This window comes from Bos indicus, chromosome X (genome assembly GCF_029378745.1).
Source record: "Bos indicus isolate NIAB-ARS_2022 breed Sahiwal x Tharparkar chromosome X, NIAB-ARS_B.indTharparkar_mat_pri_1.0, whole genome shotgun sequence".
NCBI classification, from domain to species: domain Eukaryota; kingdom Metazoa; phylum Chordata; class Mammalia; order Artiodactyla; family Bovidae; genus Bos; species Bos indicus.
Window position 1 is genome coordinate 59,891,148 of NC_091789.1, and position 13,579 is coordinate 59,904,726.

Sequence of the window (13,579 nt, forward strand, 5' to 3'; positions counted from 1 at the left end):
ATACATTAAGGTGATGATGATAACACAGTCTGCTTGTATATAGCACTACTGCTTACTCAAAATTAATAAAAAATATGTTTCAAGGAAAGGAATAAAAACAAAAGATGGTAAAGGTATTGTCAATTCTTGGAGGCCAGGGTGGGAGAAAGATAGTAGAATTATTACATTTGAAGTGGTCCTCAGACCTGTTGAAATGTTATTTAATCTTCAAGTCTCACTTCAAATTCTAGCTCTTCTAGGAAACCAACAGAAGATAGGTTTCTCTTTCTTTACTGACCCCACACTTGCACTTTGAAACTTTTCAAGGCAGAGATGCATGCCATTGATATTTATATCTCCTACACCGATTTAAGAGAACACCTTGACACATAGTAGGTGCTTTGTATTGAGAATCACTACTCTGTGGTTTTGACTTGCATCTAAAAGAACACTTTCCATTATATAGCACTTGAGCAAAATGCCTAAGCATATTACCTTATTTGGTTCCCACAATAGCTTAGGATGAAGAGAATAACTAAAAACTCCAGAATACTCAGTGGCTTCCCAAAAGCCAAAAGTAATGAAAATTGGTAACAGGACTCATATCTTCAGACTCCCATCTAATAATGCTTTATCTATTACAATGCATCTGTATGTCAAATGCTATGAAAATTTTAAATAAAATGTACTAACTGGCACCACAACATAACATTATTTGTTATTCCTTCACATAGTGAAGTGCTCAAAATAGGGCAGTCCTATCTAAACTCCAACTGGGGAAATTTCATTGGTGAAATACTATCAGTCCACTTTATAGATAAAGTACTATATAGATAAAGTACCTCATAGATGAGGTAGCCATAGAGTGTGGGCCCCTAAACTGCATTATAGCAAGGCTCCAGTATATTTATAGTTTTTAGTCACTAACGGGAAGAAAATTGCTTTGGACAAAAATCTGTATATCTCACAAACAATATAAATTCTGCTATTTGGGAGTGATTTAAATGATGTTACATATAATTCATCTGGGGAAACGCTCCAGCTTGAGGAAATTCACTTGGGCACAAAATGTACACAAGGAGGATTAGTGGAAATCTAATTTTGCAGATGTATTGAGTGCATTTCAAATCTGGATTTACATATAGAAAAGAAGTTTGGGAAGAGGAGCTCTGAGAATGTTAACCATCATGCATTCTTTGCTAACAGGAGCTAAAGACTTGATCATTTTTAATCTTAGTACTCTAATCTAACCTACAAGAAATTCTTCAGGATCAAGGAGAAATCGTGTGACAATAAATCTATTTTGTCTGTAATGGGGAACAGAGATGAGTGGGTAGCTCATTAAACAATGGAAAGATATAAAATACCTTTCAATTAATAGGCAATGGGAACAGGCAAGTAAGTAGCTGTCTGTTGAGCTTAAAGAGACCTTTAAAATGAGTCTTTGTGTTGTTGCCACATCTCTGACAGATCAAGAGCTTTCACCTCTGAAGTATCTGAAGTGGAACATTATACTCCAGAATGCAAGAGATGATCTCATCGATCAACCAATGTGTCACAAAGATTTCCCAAGGAATTTCAGAAAAAGAGGTAAAAGAAACCAGCTCAATCTGTAAATCAGATTCTGCTCTAGAAGATGAAATAGGAAAAAGACACTTTGATTGAAATTCAAAGGTGTCTTTTGGTATCTCAGCATTAGATATGCTTCAGATATGAGAGGGCTAAAAGTAATTAATAAAATTTTTTTTAACCATTTCTTATCTGGGCCAAAGCTTCTTTAAAAATACAGCACGGTAACTATAGTTAATGTGTGTATGCATGAGTGCTCAGTCACATCCAACTCTGCGAGCCCATGGTCTGTAGCCCACCAGGCTTCTCTGTTCATGGGATTTTCCAGGCAAGAATACTGGAATGCGTTGCCATTTCCTTCTCCAGGATAGTTACTAATACTGTATTGCATATTTGAAAGTCGCTAAGAGAGTAGATCTTAAAAGTTCTCATCTCAAGAAAAAAATGTTTTGGTAATTATGTAAGGAGACGGATGTTAACTAGACGTTGTGGTGATCATTTGGTAATGTGTACAAATATTGAATCATGTGGTACATCTGAAACTAATATAATGCTCCATGTCAAACATACCTCAGTTTTTTAAAAAAGATAAAAACATGCCCCGACCTGAAAAATCCAATTTAAAATAATCTCTCAAACAATAACTGCTAACACTGGGTAAAAGTGAAGTATGATTATGACATATCACAAAAAGCTGCTTCTCTAAAATGATCCTGAGGGTATTTTATGCAAGTTAGTAGAATCATGCTAGATGACCAAATATATTTTATGTCAAAAATAAATAATTAAGGTGTTCACAGATCAGTGCTAATAGAACTATATTGGAGAAATATCACAAAACTCATGGCATTTTAGTTACTCTAAGGATTCTTCTCTTTCTGTCATAAATAGTAGTCTAAATGTTGTGAGCAACTATTAAATAATTATGGGGTAATCCATGAGAGACTACAATGATTATGGGTAAAATATGTTTTAGTCACTTATTATCATCATAAAGCTCTGGGACACTTCATGAAAGAAGCAAATGCCATCAAAATACTCAAGGAACTTTCAAATAATGACAAGCATAAGATTTTCCACTGCCTGTCTCTTTATTATGGTGTTTGATAAATATTAACAGACAAGACAAGGTTGGTTAAATGAAGAAATACAAAACACCTAACCTTCAGCCCTACCTCCCTGCTCTAAAAGAAGTAGCTTCATACATTTAAAATGAATAACAAGTTGGCTCAGATTGATTGCCAACCCTGTCATAAGTGGTCCCAGCAGAGCTGGAGCTGCTGCAGTTTCAGTGACTGCCAATTGAGAAGACAGATGTGTGACTGCAGCACTGCCATCAAGCCAATCTTGAAATAATGACATAAGTTTGCACAAAGAGAAAGACAAGAGAGGGAACCAGTATTTGACTATAGTTACTATTAATTTTCAGTTAGCTATATTAATCATGGGGAAAAGAGACATAGAAAATGTTTCTAAAATAGATAAATATCAAATTTGAAAAAATTGGAAGAAAAGTTATGACAAAACCAGACAGTGTATTAAAATGCAGAGACATCCCTTTGCTGACAAAGGTCCATCTAGTCAAATCTATGGTTTTTCCAGTAGTCCTGTACGATCTGAGAGTTGAACCATAAAGAAGGCTGAGTGCTGAAGAATTGAAGCTTTCAAACTATGGTGCTGGAGAAGACTCTTTAGAGTCTCCTGGATGGCAAGGAAATCAAACTAGTCAAACCTAAAGGAAATCAACCCTGAATATTCAGTGGAAGGACTGATGCTAAAGCTGAACCTCCAATACTCTGGCCACCTGATGAGAAGAGCCAACTCATTGGAAAAGACCCTGATGCTGGGAAAGATTGAGGGCAAGAGGAGAAGGGGACGACAGAGGACAAAATGGTTGGATGGCATCACTGACTCAATGGACATGAGTTAGAGCAAATTCCAGGAGATAGTGAAGGACAGGGAAGCCTGGCATGCTGCAGTTCATGTGGTTGCAAAGAGTCAGACACTACTTTGCAACTGAACAACAATAGCAGCATATATGTTCAGTGTGCTCAGTCACTCAGTTGTGTCCGACTATTTGCGTCTCATAGACTGTAGCCTGCCAGGCTCCTGTGTCCATGGGATTTTCCAGGCAAGAATACTGGAGTGGGTGCCATTTCCTCATCCAAAGGATCTTCCTGACCCAGGAATCAAACTTGCGTCACCTGTGTCTTCTGCACTGAGCAGGTGGGTTCTTTACCACTGAGCCACCTGGGAAGCCACTCTCTCACTCAAAACTCTTATACTTACCTCTTCCTGGTTTGGTTCCATCAGTGAAGTTCTATGTAATTTAGAGGAAGAAAGGGGCCTAGTTCTCTACTTACTCATGGATATTGAAAAGTTGACTGGACAGTATAATATTTTAACATATATAAAGTGTAATGTGTGATTTTCAAATCACTTTTAAAGATAAGCTGATTTTTAAGTTAAATATATAGCACAACAGTTATGTTTCATAGCAGGAAAGAATTCTGTACTGTCATTAAAGATACCAAATCATAAAAATATTTCCCAGAAATGTTTCAATATAGATTTCAGCTTTAAAATATTTTTTTAGAAAAAACTGCCAGTTAGAGATTTCTCTTTACAATTTTTAAAATTTCTAATTTAATTTTATTTTTTTACTTTACAATATTGTATTGGTTTTGCCATATATCAAAATGAATCCGCCACAGGTATACATGTGTTCCCCATCCTGAATCCTCCTCCCACCTCCCTCCCCATACCATCCCTCTGGGTTGTCCCAGTGCACCAGCCCCAAGCATCCAGTATTGTGCATCAAACCTGGACTGGCGACTCGTTTCATATATGATATTATACATGTTTCAATGCCATTCTCCCAAATCATCCCACCCTCTCCCTCTCCCACAGAGTCCAAAAGACTGTTCTATACATCAGTGTCTCTTTTGCTGTCTCATATACAGGGTTATTGTCACCATCTTTCTAAATTCCATTAAAATTTCTATTGTTAAAATAACATATGTTTTGGGTTTTAAAAAAACTGTTATTTGGATGTGAATAAAGAGATTCATTGAAAAGTTTAACCTTAAAATTTCTCAGTCCACAGACCATTTCAGCAGACATGATGCCATTAATTATTAAGAAGGAAAATAAACCACCACCACCAAAAAAAAAAAAAAAAAACAAAAAAACCCTCTTAGCATAATTAAATCCTGCCACTCTCCATTCCCTGATCAAGTCTTTTCCTGATATGAAAAAGAAAGGTTTCTTGTGGGAACAGAAAAAAGGAGCCCACAGTATCAAGAATCTCTAGGCTTTTTCCCATTATCATGGCCTCTCCATCTCATTTGAGAACCTGTATGAGCTCTCGTTGCCTCTTCAGCTCAACTCAATTTTAGCAGAAAAGTAACTCCAAGTAATCGTTACTCTCTATTGTCTTACCTTTTTACTGTGTTGACTGAAGCTTTACCCAGACCACTAGAATTTACATCCTACCCAAGTACTACCATTATATTTTGAAAACCCATGTCCTCTACTGTTAAGTAAATGATTGGGATTTGTTTTTATATCCAGTGATGCCCACATTAGAATTGTTTTAAGAGCATACCAGTAGAAAGAATACTATTCTGATTATTATTCTGGTCTGAGCTCTGCCACTAATTAACTGTGTGTTCTTAGGGAAGTCGTTTAACCTCTCTGAACCACATTTCCTTCATTTACATAATACAGTAAGTTCTTGGTAGCACTAACAACCTTAATTTTATTAGTAGGAAAACAGTGGCTGAGAGCCTTGAGATTTCATTTATGACAAAGAGGATCCCAGCCAAGAGAAAAAAAAATCATTATAATCTTTCTTTACCTAATTACATTTTGACATCCCCCCAACTCTATCCAAGCATTGTTCACTGTAGGAAAATATGCAACAGACAGGAATACAACTGAGTCAAACTTTGTGTGATCTCATTCCTCAGTGTTCTCTAGCCACCAACAGGCTTCCACATCACAGCTGTTCTTAACCACTTCTCTAGGTAAGTGGTTTTCAATGATAATGTGTGGAACTGACTTCTCTAGACTCAATTTAATAGCTACCTTTTGAACCATATGACCCTTTTTGTCTTTCTCCCCCAACCCATCTCCACCCATAGCAAACTCTGACAACCAGTTCTGCCGCTATCATTTACCGACCACCAATCATAGAAGAGGCACTGCTTAAGGAAACGTCAATGTTGCTTCTTTTAATCCTTACAAAAGCCCTAAAAGGTAAATATTACTCATTTTTAAAATGAGGAAACGGACTCAGAGAAACTGAGTTACAATTAAGGTCACACAACTTATAAGTGGTAATACCTTGACTTGAGGGCTTCCAGGTGGCATAGTGGTAAAGAATCTGCCTACCAATGCAGGAGATGCAAGAGATGGGGGTTCAATCCCTGGGTTGGGAAGATTCCCCTGGAGTAGGAAATAGCAACCCATTCCAGTATTCTTGCCTGGAAAATCTCACGGACAGAGGAGCCCGGCAGGTTACAGTCCATAGGGTCACAAAGAGCTGGACACGACTGAGAATGCACACACACACATCCCTTGACTTGAATCCATATCTATCTGATTCAGAAAGCTCTCCCCATCAGGTAATTAATACTAAAGCGAAAATCGCTCAGTCGTATCCTACTCTTTGCGACCCCATGGACTGTACACTCCATGGAATTCTCCAGGCCAGAATACTGGAGTGGGTAGCCTTTCCCTTCTCTGGTGGATCTTCCCAACCCAGGGATTGAACCCAGGTCTCCACATTGCAGGTGGATTCTTTACCAGCTGAACCACAAACTAAAGCAATATAGAATTTAACCTCCCTCTGATGATTCAAACCATAGTTTAGAATAAAATAGGACATTTTTTCTTTTAACACAGGAAAGAAGGAAGTAAACATGGATGATGATGATATAGGTATATTTGGAAGGGAAAGAAACAGAAGTTCATGGTTGATGACCTCTAGTAATGCAGAGAATGAGGAATATATAAAGCCAAAGAAGATCTGTATTATTTTCATACCACATCTTTAAAAATAGTTAACTAGCTATTTATTTTACCAATAGTAAATTGGTTAACTAGCTCCCATTTGTCTCAATTACTGACATCTCAATATATTCCATATTTAGGCAAAGGTCTATGACAATCATTTCCAACCAGTTTTTATTTTAAATCTATTGAAAAGCTGAGAGAGTAGTAAAAGTCACAAATTTAAATACCTTTTCCCTAGGTTAACCCACTGTTACCATTTTGCCACAAATTTCTCCATCTTTTTCTCTTCACAAATGATTTTGGTTGAACCACTTGAAATAAAATTAGCACGCAGCTAATTTTATTCTCTAAATGTAGCATGCAGCTTCTAAGAGTAAAAATATTTTCTTGCATAACCATAATAACATACATAGGAAAATAAAAAATCCCTTAATATTTAATGTGCAGTTCATACTCAGTTTCCCTAAATGTTCTAAATAATGTCTTCTTGGCTTTGATCCAGTATCTAATCAAAGTTAACATGGTAGACTTGATTGTTATATCTCTTTTAATCTATAACAATCCCCTTAATTTTTTTTGTTTTGAATTTTCTAGATACCCATGACTGATTTTTCAAGAGTTGAAGTCAATTATCTTTCAGAATATATTATCCATAGAATGTCTGATTATCTTCTTATCATTAGATTCAGGTTAAACATTTTTAATAAGAATATTACATATGGGATATTATGCACTTCTCACATCAGATCAAGACGCACACAATGTCAATTCATTGCAATACTAGTGATATTAAATTTGATCACTTGATGAAAGTGGTACTTGTCAGATAGCACTGTTGCAAAGGTACATTTTCTCCTTTGTAATTTTTAAATAATGGGTAGAGTTTTAGCATTACTAAGTGGTTTTAGCATTCCTCGATGACCCTTGCCAGAATCAATCGATAAGCCAGGGCTACAAAATGGTAACTTTCTCATTAAATTGTACAATTAAAATGACTGCATATAAATTGAGTATATAAACTATACCTAAATAAAGTTAAAAATCACTCAGTAACTTGTAATCCATATTTGATCCATTTCCTATCTGTATATATATATATATTTTTGGCCAAGAAATGACTAACAGTTTAAATATAAATGAGGTAGGGTATTCAACATCATGGAAACCTTAATGAAAGTATTCTTTTGAAAATGTTTTAAATGGTGGTTCTCTATTTCTTCTACAATTATTAGCTGTACAATCATTCCTTCTATAATTATTAGCTTCCATGCTTCTATAAAGATTCTTCACTGCATCTCCCATTTCTCTCTCTGTCTCTGTCTTTTTGGGAATTTCACTGTAGTCTCATGAGGTTTTTCTCCTTCAGTGTATTATAATACATCACTGCCATTATTCCTTTTTAATGTTGAAAACTGATTTGGCCAGTAGAAGCCCATTAAAGCACCATCTCGTGTCCTGACTATCTCATTAGTTTTTGAATAATCTTTGTTTTCTGGCATAAAAAGTGCCAAACTCATCCTGTAGTTTCCCTGTGTAAGACCTGACATCAGATATTTCTTTAAGAAGCCTTGGTTCATTTTAATGGTAATGGTATCTAGAAACCAAGATCAAGGTGCTAGATGTGCTCACTGCTATCAGGGTATATCATTGTTTCTTAGCCCTTTCCATGTATAGAAAAAGGGAACAGTAATTCATACTGATGTTTGCAATTCAAATTTATAACAAAATATGGAAGAAAAATATCTTATTTCTGCTTTATCTTTTAATGAAAATCTTGGTTTCTATTATTAATAAATGTGTGCATTTGCTTTCTACTATATTTATAATGATGGGCTTCCCAGGAGGTGCTACCAGCCTGCCAATGCTAGAGATGTAAGAGATGTAGGTTTGATCCCTGGTTCGGGAAGATCCCCTGGAGGAGGGTATGGCAATCCACTCCAGTATTCTTGCCTGGAGAATCCCATGGATAAAGGAGCCAGGTGGGCTACAGTCCATAGGGTTTCAAAGATTGGGACACGACTGAAGTGACTTAGCAAGCATACACATATGTAATATATAGCATCATCCTGAAACTAATGATAAACTTATTAAGAAAGCTTAAGATTTCTTTGTAGTTCTTTTTATCATTAAGATTACATCCTAGTAAGGATGCACCATCAAAAACACAATGTACAAAAGTTATCTGAACTGCATATTTATGTTATAAATTAGTTACACAGGTTTGTTTGGTTTCATTTTGTATTCAGTTTTAGCATTTGTCTTTCTTCCCATTATTTTTGGTTTAATTTTAATTTTTGAATATTTAAACTTTTACATGGTCCAGAAGCCAAAACTGTATAAAAAGGCATACCCAGAAAAGTCCTGTTTCCATTCCTACCTTCTCCACTCCATTCCTAAACACCCCCTACTTTCATTAGTTTCTAGTTTATCCTTCCTATATTTCATTTTATAAAAATAAGCAATTACAGTTCCTCAGAATTAATACAGACATAACACGTGTTAAATAGTACTCTTACAACTGAGCTCTTATTTGAGTGTGGTCATGGTGCACAAAATCTGACTTGTATCACATTTTCTACTTACAGATAACTTGGGGTACAAATAAACTCCCACCTGAAGTATGATTAATCCACTGTAGAAAGTCCAAATGAACATTCAGAATTCTGCAGATCCACTGGAGCTAAAAACACACAGGAATGCATTTGAATAAGTTCTAATGAGGTGGATGAAACTGGAGCCTATTATACAGAGTGAAGTAAGTCAGAAAGAAAAACACCAATACAGTATACTAATGCTTATATATGGAATTTAGAAAGATGGTAATGATAACCCTGTATGCAAGACAGCAAAAGAGACACAGATGTAAAGAACAGTCTTTTGGACTCTGTGGGAAAAGGCGAGGGTGGGATTATTTAAGAGGGTAGTGTTGAAACGTGTACATTATCATATGTGAAGCGGATCGCCAGTCCAGGTGCAATGCATGAGACAGGGTGCTCAGGGCTGGTGTGCTGGGATGACCCTGGGGGATGAGATGGGGAGGGAGGTGGGAGGGGGGGGTTCTGGATGGGGAACACATGTGCACCCATGGCTGATTCATGTTGATGTATGGCAAAAACCACTACAATATTGTAAAGTAATTAGCCTCCAATTGAAATAAATAAATTTATATTAAAATAAAATAAAATTTTTGAATAACCAAAAAATAAAATAAAATTAAAAAACTGTTCTGTAAAGCAATTATCTTTCAACTAAAAAATTAAATTTAAAAAACTGGAAAAACAAACAAACACACAAAAAAGCCACAAAGGATTCTTAGATTATGATTATTCTGATATGGTAAACAAAAAATAAACATAAAAAATGAAATTAGGGAAGTTATTTACATTTCTTCTGATAAGAAATTTACTGAGAATATGCTAAGTATTAATTGCATGGGTTTTTTTGCTATTTTATATTTGTAATGTTCATATATTAGTTCAACCTATTTCAACTGTCAAGAATTCAATTCCTACAATTCAGTAAAAAAATAAACACCTAACTTCTATAGTACAAAAATAAGTAAAGAACATTAAGAGACATTTGACAGAACAAGAAATTCATATAAAACTTTTAAAATATGACCTTTTATCAACCAAACTAACTTTTTAAATTGAGGTATAATTGATACATATAACATTATATTAGTTTCAGGTGTATACAATAATGATCTGATATTCATATATATTATGGAATGACTACCACATTAAGTCTAGTTAACATTCACCATACAGTTACAAAAAATTTTTTTCTTGTGATAAGGACTTTCCCAATCTATTCTTTTAGCAATTTTCAAATATGTAATATAGTATTATTAACTGTAGCTACCATGGTTTTTTCATTTTGTAACTAGAAGTTTGTACCTTTTGACTCCCTTCAGCCATTTTGCCCACCACTCACCTCCATCCTCTGGCAATCACCAATCTGTTCTGGGTATTTATGAGCTTGGTTTCAGTTCAGTTCAGTCGCTCAGTTGTGTCCGACTCTTTGCGACCCCATGAATCGCAGCACGCCAGGCCTCCCTGTCCATCACCAACTCCCGGAGTTCACTCAGACTCATGTCCATCGAGTCAGTGATGCCATCCAGCCATCTCATCCTCTGTCGTCCCTTTCTCCTCCTGCCCCCAATCCCTCCCAGCATCAGAGTCTTTTCCAATGAGTCAACTCTTCACATGAGGTGGCCAAAGTACTGGAGTTTCAGCTTTAGTATCATTCCTTCCAAAGAACACCCAGGGTTGATCTCCTTCAGAATGGACTGGTTGGATCTCCTTGCAGTCCAAGCTTGGTTTAGTTTTAGTTTTTTATTTTCAAAAATTCCATATATAAGTGAGATAATATGGTATTTGTCTTTCTCTAACTGACTTATTTTACTTTGCATAATGCTCTCAAGGTCCATCCATGTTATCTCAAATAGCAAGATTTCCAAATCATCAACTTTTAATAAGTGGTAATATTCAGTTGTCAAGTGTGTGTGGAAAATAGGTACATTCATACACAGCCTATGATAATATAAATTGACCCAGCCCTTCAAAATGTAAATTTTTGCAATAGATATCAAAGTCTTATATATATATATATATCAAACTATGATATATATCAAATAATATATATTATATATATATCAGAATTCTGATATATATATGTGTGTATATATATCAAATATTTATATTTATAAATATATATCAAACCCTGAGCTATCAGGGTTTCCCTGGTAGCTCAGCTGGTAAAGAATCTGCCTGCAATGAAAGAGACCCTGGTTCGATTCCTGGGTTGAGAAGATCCTCTGGAGAAGGGACAGGCTATCTACTCCAGTATTCTTGGGCTTCCCTTGTGGCTCAGCTGGTAAAGAATCCGTCTGCAATGCAGGAGACCTAGATTCAATTCCTGGGTTGGGAAGATCCCCTGGACAAGGGTTAGGCTATCCACTCCCATATTCTGGCCTAGAGAATTCAGTCCATGGGGTCACAAAGAGTTGGACACGATTGAGTGACTTTCACATCAAAGTCTTACCTTTTAACTCAGTATACTCTACTTCTAGAAATCTGTCCAGAAGAAATAATGAGATCTAAACATACACCAGGTTAATTTCATAATGGTAAAATTTTGCAACAATATCTCCATCAATAAAAAATAATTGAATATATTATGGTAAAGTCATCTCTAATGAAATATTATACAGTTATTATAACCATATTTTCAAAGAATGGTTAAAATTTGGGGAAAATACCATGAAAGAATATTAAATGAAGACAGAATCCAAAACTTTATATAGATGTGTTTCCAATACCATTTAAAAGAAAATAAGTATTTTTACCTGTATAGCAAAAATACTTGAAAGAAATATACTAATGTATTAGCAGAATACTGGTAACACAGGGGATTTAATTTTCTTTACAGATTCTCATATTTTCTAAGCTTAACACATTGAATAAGCATATGTATTTATTTTGTAACAAAAATACTAATCCTTTTAAAAATGTTAGAATAATTTTGACAAATAGACAAATATACTGGCAAAGTCCAGGATAATATGGAAAAACAAGGAGAAACGAAAATGTTACCACACTTAAGTGGTATGTAATAAAAATAACAGATTTAGTGTATATTAATATAACAAACAGAAATAAGATTTGTAGTAGGAACAATGAAATTTTATAAAAATCTATGGCTGAATATCATATACCATAATATAAACTTGTTTGATAAAAATTCCAGAAAGTAAGTGGTCTTTCCTATGTCCCCCTGAAAATGGTAAAAATAAACAAGTAAATCCCATCACTGTGAATATTGTTGAACATACTTGCTATTTTTCTACCCTAGTGTATTGGCCTACAGTAATAAGGCTTTGTTGATCTGGTTATAATTAATTATCTACAAGAATTTCATTGTTCAGCAAATGTTTTCCCTGCTTCCTGTCCAATGATTTATGCTATCTGAGAAAAGAGATGAATTGTTGCTGATTTCTTGCTACTTTTGTCCTGCTATCAAGAAGCAATTATCCTTGCATTCACTCATCTTAAACATCTCAATCACTCTTGCCAGGAAAAACAGAAATGCAAGACTCAAATCATTTACTCCCTACTACTAAAACAAAATAAAACAATCCAAGGCTTAGTAGAGATAAAGAATAAGGATAGGATTACAGTTTCCTTTCACGTACTCTGTTTAGAACACTTATCTTACATTAATTCAAGATAGAGACAAGACATCAGCTCTGCCTTATGTCTAAATCTATATGTATTTATTTATGCATCAAAGTTCTATGACAAAACAATCTTGAATTTTGGAATCACAATGGTGATCTAAGAAGGTCTATAATGTTAACTCTTGCAGGAAGATGGTAGCATGTGTAAACTCAGACTAATTTATATTTGTTTTTGTTCAATTTTAGATTCACTTGAAGTAGAGAATAGCAAATTTTTATAGTTGGAGGAAAATTCAAGATCATTTAGTCCACCCTTGACATTCTACAAAAGGGTCCAAGACTTAGATTAAGTGACTTAAATAAAATTCTAGTATTTTCTCAACTATACCATGCTGTCTCCTTCTAATTAAAAAAGCTAGTAAAATGTTATATAAACAACTGTCTGGGGGGGGGGGCGGTCCTAAGATGGTGGAGGAACAGGATGGGGAGACCACTTTCTCACCCACAAATTCATCAAAAGAACATTTGAACACTGAGAAAATTCCACAAAACAACTTCTGAATGCTGGCAGAGGACATCAGGCACCCAGAAAAGCAGCCCATTGTCTTCGAAAGGAAGTAGGAAAAAATATAAAAGATAAAAAGGGAGACAAAAGAGGTAGGGATGGAACTCCATCCCGGGAAGGGAGTCTTAAAAAAGAGAGAAGTTTCCAAACACCAGGAAACACTCTCACTGCCGAGTCTGTGGTGAGCCTTGGAACCACAGAGGGCAACACAACTGAGAGGAAAAATAAATAAATAATTAAACCCCACAGATTACATGCCCAACGGT

The 13,579-nt window shown here is 35.3% G+C and overlaps 1 protein-coding gene across 6 annotated transcripts in view; it reads right to left on the reverse strand.

Moving 5' to 3' along the window:
- Positions 1-13,579, reverse strand: part of NUP62CL (nucleoporin 62 C-terminal like) — a 104,329-nt gene that overhangs the window by 17,723 nt on the left and 73,027 nt on the right. For 4 of the 6 annotated variants that reach the window (XR_011565352.1, XR_011565351.1, XR_011565354.1 and 1 more), the window contains 2 exons: positions 10,504-11,458; positions 9,181-9,247 (listed from right to left, as the gene is read on the reverse strand). The exons of 1 other annotated variant lie outside the window; for it this stretch is intronic. Coding sequence is in view for 1 of the 5 variants with exons in the window: in XM_070784613.1 (XP_070640714.1) it covers positions 9,181-9,247 (67 nt within the window). In the remaining 4 variants the exon portion in view is untranslated. The remainder of the gene's footprint in view (positions 1-9,180; positions 9,248-10,503; positions 11,459-13,579) is intronic. One more of the 6 variants, XM_070784613.1, reaches the window with a different exon arrangement.